Source organism: Chiloscyllium plagiosum, chromosome 10 (assembly GCF_004010195.1).
Source record: "Chiloscyllium plagiosum isolate BGI_BamShark_2017 chromosome 10, ASM401019v2, whole genome shotgun sequence".
In the NCBI taxonomy this organism is placed as follows: domain Eukaryota; kingdom Metazoa; phylum Chordata; class Chondrichthyes; order Orectolobiformes; family Hemiscylliidae; genus Chiloscyllium; species Chiloscyllium plagiosum.
The window spans coordinates 29,577-43,743 of NC_057719.1; the positions used below are offsets into that span (position 1 = coordinate 29,577).

The window sequence follows — 14,167 nt, forward strand, 5'->3', positions numbered from 1 at the left end:
GTGTATGGAATGAGCTGCCAGAGGAAGTGGTGGAGGCTGGTACAATTGCAACATTTAAGAGGCATTTGGATGGGTATATGAATAGGAAGGGTTTGGCAGGATATGGGCCGGGTGCTGGCAGGTGGGACTAGATTGGGTTGAGATATCTGGTCGGCATGGATGGGTTGGACCGATGGGTCTGTTTCCATGCTGTACACCTCTATGACTCTATGACACACAATATCTGTTCCTTAAACCAGCTCCACATTTCAATTGTCCCCATCCCCTGCATTTTGCTGCCCCATTCTATGCCTCCTAAGTCTTGCCTAATCGCATTATAATTGCCCATCCCCCATCTATAACTCTTGCCCTGTGGCACGTACCTATCCCTTTTCATCGCTAAACTAAACATAATCAAATTATGGGCACTCTCTCCAAAGTGCTCACCTATCACTATATCAAATACCTGGCCTGGTTCATTACTAAGTATCAGATACAGTGTGTCCTCTCCTCTTGTCCATCCTTCGACATACTGTGTCAGGAAACCCTCCTGCACACATTGGATAAAAACTAACCCATTCGATGTACTAGAGTCATCGCATTTCCAGTCAAAACCCTTTCCTGAACCCTTTCAAGTTTTACAATATCCTTCCAAAAGCAGGGAGACCAGATTTGCACACAGTATTCCAAAAGTGGCCTACCCAATGTCCTGTACAGCTGCAACATTACCTCCCAACTCAACGCACTCAATTCTCTGATAGTTCAGCACTCCCTCAGTACTGACCCTGTGACAGTCTGCACTCTCTCAGCACTGCATTAAAGCATTCATCCACAACAAATTTCCCAGATGAGTGCACTTTCATTCACATTATTTATTCAGAAATCCTGTTCAAATCTCTGAAGAGAGGTTGAGCAAACTTGATGTTCTTTTTTTATTCATCTGTGGGACTTGGGCTTTGCTGGCTGGCCAGCATTGATAGCCCATCCCTAGTTGAGAAGGTGGTGGTGAGCTGCCTTCTTGAATCACTGCAGTCCACTTGCTGTGGGTCGGCCGACAATGACAATAGGTAGGGAATTCCAGGATTTTGACTCAATGACTGTGAAGGAACAGCAGTATGTTTCCAAATCAGGGTGATGAGTGGCTTGGAGGGGAACTTGCAGGTAGTGGTATTCCCAAATACCTGCTGCCTTTCTTCAGCCAGAGAGTGGGGAATCTATGGAATTCATTGCCACAGAAGGCTGTGAAGGCCAGGTCATTGAGTGTAGTTACTCAACATACCACTTCCTATCTTTCAGCTCTTGCTTTAATACAGGTATAGAACGTAATTAGAACTTTGCTCATTAAAAAAAAACCGTACTGAGTTTTTCTGGTCTCCTGGTGGAGACAGTAATACATGTTGCAGTCAGGTCCGTCAACTGAAGTAAGGATAATACCAGTTGCTTCCCGAAGTGGCCACAGCCCAGCACCCCAATTCTCAGACAGCCTCTGTTAAACTTAAGGATCTGGTATTTCGCCATCCAGGAGTTTGGAAAATGGACTCCATCGATTATTTTGCATCTGCAGAAATTGGAAAATTCAATTAGCTTACTTTTAGCATTGTGTCACATTGAGGTACATTGCAATTACAGCAGGACACGACCCATTCAGCACTGGTCTGGAATTCTGGTTGCTGTTTCTATTTCTTTCTCCCTCTTGCACTCTCCAGTTATCTCACATGTGCTTTTTGTTATGTCCATCTAATATTTCCTGTGATAGCCGATTCCACATTCTCACCACTTAAAGAGGTTTTTCTCCTGAATTCCCTTTAGGGAATACCTCTGCCATTATTTCAGATAACCTCTGAGAATTGATCATTGGCCTCCTATTCCACATCGTCAAGCTGCATTTTGACAATATAATCTGAAAATAGTGTCAGTTTCCACAGTCACGCTGAAGGATGGCCAGAGTGAGCATAAGGCCGATGAGGAAGAGTGGAGTGAACTTGCGCCTGGAGACAGAGGAGGTAGGAGAGGTCCTTAATGAATACTTTGCTTCAGTATTCACTACTGAGGATAGTGTGAAACAGACTGATGCTAGGAAGGAGGATGTGCTGAAAATTTTGAAAAACCTAAGGATAGATAAATCCCCTGGGCCAGATCCCTAGGTTGCTACATGAAGCGAGGGAAGAAATTTCTGTGCCTTTGGCGATGATCTATGGGTCCTCACTGTCCACTGGAGAAGTGCCAGATGACTGGAGAGTGGCAAGTGTTATTCCCTTGTTCAAGAAAGGGAATAGGGATATTGCTGGCTGGGCAAAGTATTGGAGAGGATTCTGAGAGACAGGATTCATGATTATTTGGAAAACCATAGTTTCATTAGAGATAGTCAGCATGGCTTTGTGAGGGGCAGGTCATGCCTCACAAGCCCTATTGAATTCTTTGAGGATGTGACAAAACAATTTGATGAAGGTAGACCAGTCAATGTGGTGTACATGGGTTTTAATAAGGTGTTTGATAAGGTTCCCCATGGTAGGCTCATTCAGGAAGTAAGGAGGCATGTAATACAGGGAAATCTGGTTACCTGGATATAGAAGACAGTGGGTGGTGGTAGATGGAAAGCATTCAGACTGGAGTTCGGTGACCAGTGGTGTTCTGCAGGAATTTGTTCTGTGACCTCTGCTCTTTGCGATTTTTTTTATGTAAGTTACTTGGATGAGGAAATGGAAGGATGGGTTGGTAAGTTTGCCGATATCACAAAGATTGATGGAATTGTTAACAGTATGGAAGGCCACTGTAAGTTGCAACAGGACATTGACAGGATGCAGAACTGGGCTGATAAGTAGCCAATGGAGTTCAACCTGGAAAAAAGTGTGAAGTGATTAACCTTGGAAGGTTGAATTTGAATTCAGAATACAGAGTTAAAGACAGGATTCTTGGCAGTGTGGAGGAACAGAGGGTCTTGGGGTCCATGTCCATAGATTCCTCAAAGTTGCCATCCAAGATGATTTGGTTGTTAAGAAGGCATATCAGTAAGAGAATTGAGTTTAAGAGCCATGAGGTTATAGAGCCCTGGTTAGACCAGTTCTGGTTGCCTCATTATAAGAAAGATGTGGGAGCTTCAGAGAGGGTGGCAGAGGAGATTTACCAGGATGCTGCCTGGACTAGAGGGTATGTCTTTTGAAGAAAGGTTTTTCTCATTGGAACAAAGGCTGAGAGGTGACCTGATGGAAATGTACAAGATGTCAAAAGGCACTGATAGAGTTGTTAGCCAGAGATTTTTTCCCATGGTGGAAATGTCTATCATGAGGGGACATAATTTTAAGATATTTGGAGGCAGGTTTAGGAGAGATGTCAGAAATAGGTTCTTTATAAAGAGTGTGGTGGGTGCCAGCAGTGGTAGTAGAGTCAAATACATTATGGACATTTAAGCAATTCTTGGATAGGCACATGGAAGTTAGTACAATGAAGGATATGTAGGTTAGTCTGATCTTAAAGTAGGATATAAGGCCGAAAGCACAACATCAAGGGCCGAAGGTCCTGTACTGTTCTATGTACCTAGCTTTAATACCTGGTACCCTAATCACTATCGCCTTGAATCATTACAGTTTCTAAACTCCTGACTACCTGACAGCAAGGAACTAAACGAACTGAAATAACCTCCAACTAAAATATGGCAGGTTTCCATCCCTCCACCTGGCTAATGTCTAAGGTTGAAACAGACTTTTCACAGCTTCCTGTCATATTTGACCCCGATATAATTTATTTTCCATTTCTCATTTTCATGCCTCCCCTTGGTGATGCCATCCATTAGCAGAATGCTAACTTTCAGCAATCTATTACATAGCCGCGCCATCACATATTTCACATATTTCTACCTAACATTTGCTCCTTTGCTCTTGTATCAGCTCCACTGTTGCTGAAACCTCCATCTATGCCTTTGTCACCTTCAGAATTGATGGTTCTGCGCACTGCTGGCTGGTCTCCCACATTTTGAACCACCCCTCCAAAAACCCAACCCCTCCCTGCCCCTGACCTGTAAACCTGAGGTTATCCAAAGCTCTGTTTCCCATGTCCTAACACGCACCAAATCCTATTCACCTATTATCCCCTGTTCACTGATCTATACTAGCTACAAATTTGACAATTTGGATTTTCAAATTCTTATCTGTCTTTTTGATTTCCCTCCTTGGCCTTCCCTTCTTCCTGTTGATTGATAAATAATTAACACTTAGAAATTAATAATTTATAATTCTGATGAATAGTATTGAGCTAAGTATTGAGCAACAGTCACCCACATGCGATCAACAACATTGAATTGATGAATAAGAATATTGATTATTTATTAGTTGAACCCTGCTATGATTTATAACATTAGCAACAAAAACAGAAATTACTGGAAAAGCTCATTAGGTCTGGCACTTTTGTGGGGAGAATCAGAGTTAACATTTCAGAGTGACCCTTCTTCTGAAGGGATTTGCATCAATGTCATTCTCAGTTATAAATTTGATTATTTTTGTTGTGTTATTATTGGTCATAATTGGCTTATTTTCACTTGTTTATTTGGGGTTGATTATTGACTGCTGTATGTTCATTGTTATTTGGATATTACTTTAATTCTTTGCTGTTGTTTGGAGTCTGGGAGACCAGGAGCTGCTGTAATATTTGACTGTCTCCAACGTAGACTCATGCAGTCAGCAAGTGCCATGATAATTGCTTGGCCTGCTGAGTATTGCCAGCATTTCCTGTTCATACTAATCTCTTGTTGGTTTGATTCTTGTGATTGTATAAAAGCTGTCAGGGTGATTTACTTAAATCTTGTACCCTATTGTAAATAATTCAAATTGTTTGCATGAATAAGTAATACTGAGAAACTAGGTTGGGTTCGCACAGTTTGCAAAACATTCTCCAGATTAGTGAGTTTTGAGAAGATTTGTAGCTCAGGTTGAGGTTCTGGATGTAAGTTTGCTCGCTGAGCTGGACTGTTTGGTTTCAGATGTTTCGTCACCATACTAGGTAACATTTTCAGTCAGCCTCCAGATGAAGCTCTGGTGGTATGGCCCGCTTTTTATTTATGTGTTTAGTTTCCTTGGGTTGGTGACACCATTTCCCGTGGTGATGTCATTTCCTGTTCTTTTTATCAGGGGGTGGTAAATGAGATCCAAGTCAATGTGCTTGTTGATACAATTCTGGTTGGAATGCCATGCTTCTAGGAATTCATGTGCGTGACTCTGTTTGACTTGTCCCAGTCAAAGTGGTATCCATCCTCATCTGTATGTAAAGATACTAGTAAGAGTTGGTCATGTCTTTTTGTAGCAAGTTGACGTTGATGTATCTTGGTGGCTAGTTTTCTGCCTGTTTGTCCAATGTAGTTCTTGCAAGGTATTTTGTAAATTACATCAGTTTTGGTTGTTGTCTGTTTAAGGGTCCTTCAAGTTCATTAGCTGCTGTTTTAGTGTGTTAGTGGGGTTATGGGCTACCATGATGTCTGACAGTCATTTCCAAGATGTCTTTGCTGTAGGGGAGAATGGCTAGGGTTTTTGGGCGTGTTTTGTCTGCTTGTTTGGGTTTGTTGCTGAGAAATCGGCACTGTCTTTTGTTGGGTACCCATTCTTTTTTAATACACTGTGCAGGTGATTTTCCTCTGCTACATATATACATTTTCAAATAATCTTTCACCATTTCAAAAGCTGTTCAGTGGACTTATACTGAAATGCTAACGGAAATACATCCTCTATATCTCATTTGCCTGCTCTGTCTGGGCGGCACGGTGGCACAGTGGTTAGCACTGCTGCCTCACAGCGCCAGAGACCCGGATGCAATTCCTGCCTCAGGCGACTGACTGTGTGGAGTTTGCACATTCTCCCCGTGTCTGCGTGGGTTTCCTCCGGGTGCTCCGGTTTCCTCCCACAGTCCAAAAATGTGCAGGTCAGGTGAATAGACCATGCTAAAATTGCCCATGGTGTTAGGTGAAGAGGTAAGTGTAGAGAAAGGGTCTGGCTGGGATGCACTTCGGCAGGTTGGTGTGGACTTGTTGGGCTGAAGGGCCTGTTTCCACACTGTAAGTAATCTAATCTCATCACAGTCAAAAATAAGGAAATAACTGACAGATTGACACTCTTAATGGAATGGTTATCTAATTTTAAAAATCTTTGTAACAAACGTGTTTCTCTTAAGAAGCACTGCAGCATTGTAACATTTACAGCATTATACTTTCGTCATATATTTATAATTAATTTGAAATCAGTTTCACCAACCAAGAAATAATGAAAACCAGTGATTTATTAGATGGACATTGCTAGATTTTATTTTAAAATTAATTATAGCTTGCTGTGAACAGTTTTGTGGTATTATTTCTGTGATGTCGATGATTGATTGCTGTCATCTGAGCAGTGATCTTGAATTGATTGATGTGATGTTGATGACTAATATACCATCTGCTGTGAATTTTTTTTCAGTGATATTAATGATTAAGTGCTCCGATTTACACAGTAACATTTATTATTGGTAATGTGATTTGCTCAGTGATAATTACTATGAATTAAAACTTCAGATCACATCACAGTTAGAATTCTCTAAAGTTTCTAAAAGAATGGCTAAATAACATTTTGAGTTCCCATTGTCACCACAATATTGTAAATGATTGATTCTGGCAGAAACACCTGAGATATACTGGCTAGATTTGCTACCACTGATCCTTCAGCTGGTATTAGTCAAGCTACTGACACCACGTGAGAAGAGATGCCCACAAGAACTCTTCAGCAGGAGTTGATGTTGTCTTAGTTAATCAGTAAGTGTTTACTCCGTATTACTTAGTATCTGGTTATAGTATATCTAAGGTACATGGTAGTCTCATAGCAGACAATCAGAATAAGAACACAGTAACTGCTAGATGGAAAACTAGCATGATACATTGAAGAACTGGTTAGCTCCTCTCAGAAATAGTCCTATCCATCCTGGTGATAGCTATCTTGTGATATCAGTTAAACCATTCAAATACTTCTGCATACAACAATATTTAGTATCTCCAGGACTTACCACATTCCTCTGACTACACCAGATCCTGCGATCGACGATCAGTGCCATGCACCTTCACATGCGCACACTGGACTCCACTCTGCAGCAACATCAACACAATCTTTCTCAAAGCTGTGCCATTCCCCACTTCCACTTCACCCTTTGTCTCATCCGTCGCCTCAAAAAAACATTTTTTCTTTCTTTCAGGCATCAAGGCGCAAAAGCCCCAGAAACTGATGGACTCCCAACAACAATCCTGCACTGCTCTCCCCTTTCCACCTCTCAGACCCCATCCCATCCTTTCACTCAGATCTGATCTTTACTGTCCCTTTGTACCCACCTCTTCCCCACCCTCCGATGCCATCCCTTTCCGTCCCCCAGAGATCACCCCCCCAACCTCAGCCCTTGTTGTTTTCACCATACCTCCTGAACTTCCCCTTTCTGAAAGTGAACATACTGTCCTCAGCAAAGGACTTAGCTTCATACCCTTACGCTCCCACCTTGAATTTCAGGCTCGCCATGATGTTGAACTGTTTTCCAGCCGTCTCCATCTCCGCATTCACTTGTTCAGACAGGACTCCCCCTCATACCACTGATCCCTTCACCCAGTATTCCAGTATTCACCTTCCACTTGGACCTCTTCCCCAGCCTCTTACCTGCTCTCAATCTCTTCATTGAAAACTGTCAGTGTAACTTCAGCCATCTCAATGTCTCTGCTCCTCTCACCCACTCTAACCTGTCCCCTTATGAAATTGGCCCACTTTGCTCTCTCAGGTCCAACCCTAACTTTGGCATCAAAGCCGCCTAACAAGGGTGGTCTGATTGTAGTCTGGCACACTGATCTTTACGTTGTAGAGGCTCAACGCCAACTCTTGGACACTTCCTACCACCCCCTGGACCATGACCCTACATCCGAACACTAAGCCTTTGTTGCCAGGACTGTCGCTGACCTCGTTACCTCCAGAGACCTCCTCCCACTACTCCCAACCTTATAGTCTCCCAACCCTCCACAGCTCACTTCTACCTCCTTCCCACAATACGATGGGTAGGCCCATCGTATCAGCCTGTCCTTGCCCCACTGAGCTCATTTTCTCCAGCCTTGATTCCACCCTCTCTCCCCTTATCCAGACCCTGCCCACCTACATCTGTGATTCCTCTGATGCCCTCCACAACATTGACAATTTCCAGTTCTCTGGCCCTAACTGCCTCCTGTTCACCATGAATGTCCAATCCCTCTACACCTCCATTCCCCACCAGGATGGTCTGCAAGCTCTTGACTTCCTCCTCGACCAGAATCCTGAACAATCTCCATCCGCTACCAATCTCCTCCACTTGGCAAAACTTGTTCTCTCATTGAATCATTTCTCCTTTAGTTCATCTCACTTCTGCATAAGTGAAAAGAATGGCTATGAGTATCCGCACTTGTCTCAGTTATACCTGCCTCCTTATAGGGTATGTGGAAGAATCCTTGGTCCAGTCCTATACTCGCCCCCCTCTGACAACTCTTCTTGGTACATTGATGACTGTTCCAGTGCCACTTCATGCTCCCACCCTGGTCCTTGAGACATTTGTTCATTTTGCCTCCAATTTCCACTCCTCTATAACTTTCACATCGTTCATTTCTGACACTTCCTTTCCTTTCCTTGATCTCTCTGTCTCAATTTTGGGAAATAAATTGTCCACATTCATCCACTATAAAACCACTGACTCCCAAAGCTACCTTCACTACAGCTGTTCACACACCATGTCCTGCAAGGATTATATTCCATTTGTCTACGTCGTATCTGTTTGGATGATGCCACTTTCTAAAACAATGCTGCTGACATGGCTTCCTTCTTCCATAACTATGTTTTCCCAAGATTTGGAGATGCTGGTATTGGACTGGGGTGTACAAAGTTAAAAATCACACAACATCAGGTTATAGTCCAACAGGTTTATTTAGAAGCACTAGCTTTCGGAGCACTGCTCCTTCATCTCCACAACCATCTGATGAAGGAGCAGCGCTTCGAAAACTAGTGCTTCCAAATAAACCCTTTGGACTATGACCTGATGTTGTGTGATTTTCAACTATGTTTTCCCACCCATTGTGGTTGACGGGCCCTCAACCGCAATCAACCTATCATCCATGACTCACCCCTCATGCTCCTTCCCATCACTCACAACACCATGATTGTGTTCCCCTTGTCCTCACTTTTCATCCCACTAGTCTCCACATCTAAACGATCATTCTCCGTCATTTCAGACAACCCCAGAAAAACATCACCACTAAACACACCTTCCCCTCATTCCCCCTCTCCGCATTTGCAGGGATTGTTCCCTCTGGGACACCCTAGTCCATTCCTTGACCACCAACACCATGCTCCCCCCCTTCCCATGGGACCTTCCATATAACCACAGAAGGTGCAACACCTGCAATTCAACTCCTCCCTGTTCACCATCCAAGGGCCTGAACAGTGTTTCCAAGTGAAGCAGCATTTCACCTACACCTTCTCCAATCTGGTCTATTGCATTCATTGCACCCAATGTGGCCTACTCTACATTGGAGAAACCAAACGCAGACTGGGTGACTGCTTTGCAGAACACCTCTGGTCCGTGCTCAAGCATGACCCTGGCCATCCTGCAGCTGGACATCCAGCTTGCATGTTCACTTGTCTGTCCTCAGCATGCTGCAATACTCCAGCAAATCACACCGCAAACTGAAGGAACAACATCTCATCTTCAGATTAGGCACTTTACAACCTTCTGGGTTTAATATTGAGTTCAGTAACTTTCAGATTGTGAACCCAATCCCATTTCTTCCCTTTCTTTTAGCTATACTTTTTGTATTCTCTGTCACTATGTCCTCTCTCCTCTTCCCTCACTCCAACTGGAGTACCTATTGTTTCCAGTTTTCCAATAGACACACTATTGTTCTAGTCAAAAGTGAGGACTGCAGATGCTGGAGATTAGAATTGAGAGTGTGGTGTTGGTGAAACACAGCAGGTCAGGCAGCATCCAAGGAGCAGGAGAATTAACATTTTGGGTAAAAGCCCTTCTGCCATTCTCACATACCAGTCACTTAATCTGCACTGTCAGCAGTCTTTCTCCCCTCAACACTCCACCCTCCCCCGCCCCAATATTGCATCAATGTTGTCCCCGTTGCAATTCATGTCAGCTCTGATGAAGAACCACCTAGAGTCAAAATGTAAGCTTGCTCTCTCCAAGGAAGCTGCCTAACCCGCTGTGATTTCCTACAATTTTTTCCCATACTCATAACTGTTTGCCCTGATCTATTTACTGATATTGACTATTGATTAATTATTCTGATTGCTTAGTGATATTTATTGATCAACTGCTCAGTGACTGATTGCTCTGATTTGGACTATCCATTGATTTGTGTATTCTGTGTCTATAAATTAATTATTTTGATTTAATCACTGATATTGATGAGGGATTGCTCTGATTGACTAGGTGATATAGAATCATAGAACTGATTGATTTATTATTGTCACATGCACCAAGATACAGTGAAAAGTGTTGTTTTGTATGGTACACTGACAGAACATACATACAAAGTACGTAAGGTTAGCAGAACATTGTATTCTGCACTGTGTTACAACAACAGTGAAGGTGCAGAGAGAGAGGGAGGGATTAACATTTGGTTTGATTTATTATTGTCACATGTAACTCGGTACAATGAAACGTTTTGCTTTGCACGCGGTACAGGCAGGTCATACCACACAAACTGCATAAAGGTATTAGAACAGAGCAAGGAATTTAATGTTACAGCTGCTGAGAAAGTGCACAAGGAACACGATCAACATTAAATTTAAAATTTGAGAGGTCTGTTCAAAAGTCTGATAACAGCAAGGAAGAAACTCTCTTGGACCTATTTAGAGTCATGGAGATGAACAACGCAGAAACAGACAGTTCAGTCCAACTCGTCCATGCCAACCAAATACAGAAGAATCTTGATTATCCGAACGAGAAGGGCCCGCCCCCCAACCCCGTCCAACACCACCTGCCTTCCCCCACCCCAGCCCGCTCCCAACCCTGTCCAACACTGCCCCCACCCCCTGGTCTGCCCCACCCCCTCTCCAGGGCAGCCACAATGGACACCAACAAGACTGCTGCTGCTGCTGCCTTTTGGGGGGGCTGAGTCTTCAAATAGCACACACAAACAGCCACAAACAACTTTTTGCTGCAACGTTTTAACAGGTTTCACCTTTGCCCTGTACAGGACAAGGTTTACCTGGTGACAGGGGGTTTAGGGTTCACGCCTGTGTAAAAAACTCCAGGGAAATTGTGGGGGGAAGAGAGAGAGTGAGAGGACGGAAGGTCAGTCATTTGGAGACGGTCCTGGGCTCCCATCAGTCCAGGACTGTTCTCGGCAGCATTTCAGAAAGCGGAGTTCACTTTCAATCACTGTAAACAAAAGACGAGATCAGTGTTGGAAACACTTATTTGACATAATATTTCTATCGGGACCTCGAGATCTCCTTTGGATAATCCGATATTCGGATAATTGATATTCAGATAATAGAGGTTCCTCTGTATTCTAAACTAATGGAGTCCCATTTGCCAGCACTTGGCCCATAACTCTCTAAACCCTGCCTATTCATATACCCATCCAGATGCCTTTTCAATGTTGTAATTGTATCAATCTCCACCACTTCCTCTCGCAGCTCATTCCAGAAACGCGCCACCCTTTGTGTGATAAAGTTACGTCTTAGGAGGTTTTAAAATCTTTCCCCTCTCACGCGAAACTTATACCCTCTAGAATCATCATCATAGAAGCCCTACAGTATGGAAACAAACTATTTGGCCCAACACGTCCACACTGACCTTCCAAAGGGAAACCTGCCAGACCCATTCCCCTACCCTATTACTCTACATTTCCCCCTAATGCACCTAACCTACACATCCCTGAACACTATGAACAATTTAGCATAGCCAATTCACCTAACCTGCACATCTTTGGACTGTGGGAGGAAACCGGAGTACCCAAAGAAAACCCACACAGACATGGAGAGAATGTGCAAATTCCACCCGAGGCTGGAATCGAACCTGGGTCTCTGGCGTTGGGAGGCAGCAGTACTAACCACTGAGCCACCATGCCACCTGTGTTCTGGACTCCCCCACCCCTGGAAAAAGACCCTGTCTATCTACCCTATCCATGCCCCTCATGATTTTATAAACTTCTATAAGGTCACCCCCCAGCCTCCAACAGACCAGGAAAACAGTCCCAGCCTATTCAGTCTCTCCTTATAGCTCAAACTCTCCAACCCTGGCAACATTCCTGTAAATCTTTTCTGAACCCTTTCAGGTTTCATAATATCCTTCCTATAGGAGAGAGACCAGAATTGCACACAATATTCTAAAAATGGCCTAACAAGTGTCCTGTACAGCCACAACATGACTTCCCAACTCTGATAATCAATGCTCTGACCATAAAGGAAAGCATACTAATCGCCTTCTTCACTATCCTGTCTACCTGAGACTCCACTTTCAAGGAACGATGAACCTGCACTCCAAGGTCTCTTTGTTCAGCAACACTCCCCAGGAACCTACCATTAAGTATATAAATCCTGCCCTGATTTGCCTTTTCAAAATGCAGCACCTCACATTTATCTAAATTAAGCTCCATCTGCCACTCCTCGGCCCACTGGCCCATCTGATCAAGATCATGTTGTACTCTAAGGTAACCTTCTTAGGTCCACTACACCTCCAATTTTAGTGTCATCTGCAAACTTACCAATTATACCTCCTATGTTCACATTTATGTAAATGATGAAAAGCAGTGGACCCTGCACCAATCCTTGTGGCACACCAATGGTCACAGGTTACCACTCTGAAAAGCGCCCCTCCACCACCACCCTCTGTCTTCTACCTTCAAGCCAGTTATGTATCCAAATGGCTAGTTCGCCCTGTATTCCATGTGATCTAATCTTACTAACCATGAGGAGCCATGTTTTCAAACTATTATATCTTCTGGCCAACACATGAGGGTGGAAGAGAGTATAACCAGAGTGGGAGGCTCTTTGATTATGTTGCTTTTCTGTAATAGTGGGAAGTATAGAAGAAGTCAATGGAAGAAAAGCTAGTTGGTGTGATGGATGGAGCTGTGTCCATAACTCTGTATTTTCTTCCGATCTTGGGAAGAGCAGTTGAATCACAGAACACCTATAGTATGGAAGCACGCCATTCAGCCCATCCATCCAGCCTACACCAACCCTCCAAAGACTCACCTCCCCTAACCTATTCCATTGACTCTGCATTTTCCATGGCCAATCCATGTAACCTGCACAATTTTGGACTGTTGGAGGAAACCAGAGCATCCAGATGACACACATACAGACAGTGTGTGTTGGTGGGGAGGTGGGATTGAATGTGCAAACTGCACTCCACTCAGTCACCTCAGGGTGAAAGCACAACTGGCTCCATGGCACTGAGACACAGCAGGGTTAAGCACTGAGCCACCTGATCAAGATCAAGGATGGCTCTGATTGACTCACTGACATTGATTAGGGACACCTCTGATTGACTCAGTAATATTGATGAGGGATGGTTCTGATTGATTCAGTTATATTGATTAGGGACAGCTCTGATTGATTCAGTGACATTGATTAGGGACGGCTCTGATTGATTGACTCTGACATTGATTAGGGATGGCTCTGACTGATTGACTCTGATATTGATTAGGGACGGCTCTGATTGATTAACTCTGACATTGATTAGGGACAGCTCTGATTGATACTGACATTGATTAGGGACAGCTCTGATTGATTGACTCTGACATTGATTAGGGACGGCTCTGATTGATTGACTCTGATATTGATTAGGGACGGCTCTGATTGATTGACTCTGATATTGATTAGGGACGGCTCTGATTGATTTACTCTGACATTGATTAGGGACGGCTCTGATTGATTCTGACATTGATTAGGGACGGCTCTGATTGATTGACTCTGATATTGATTAGGGATGGCTCTGATTGATTAACTCTTGACATTGATTAGGGACGGCTCTGATTGATTGACTCAGACATTGAGTAGGGATGGCTCTGATTGATTAACTCTTGACATTGATTAGGGACCGCTCTGATTGATTGACTCTCACATTGATTAGGGACAGCTCTGATTGACTCTCACATTGATTAGGGTCGGCTCTTATTGACTCTCACATTGATTAGGGTCGGCTCTGATTGACTCTCACA

At 43.6% G+C, this 14,167-nt stretch overlaps 1 protein-coding gene across 1 annotated transcript in view; it reads right to left on the reverse strand.

Moving 5' to 3' along the window:
- The window catches only part of noxred1 (NADP-dependent oxidoreductase domain containing 1), a gene marked incomplete at its 3' end in the record, with an annotated part of 35,255 nt that overhangs the window by 16,301 nt on the left and 4,787 nt on the right, over positions 1-14,167 (reverse strand). Inside the window, exon 2 of the mRNA XM_043698418.1 lies at positions 1,338-1,537. Coding sequence (XP_043554353.1) covers positions 1,338-1,537 — 200 coding nt within the window. The remainder of the gene's footprint in view (positions 1-1,337; positions 1,538-14,167) is intronic.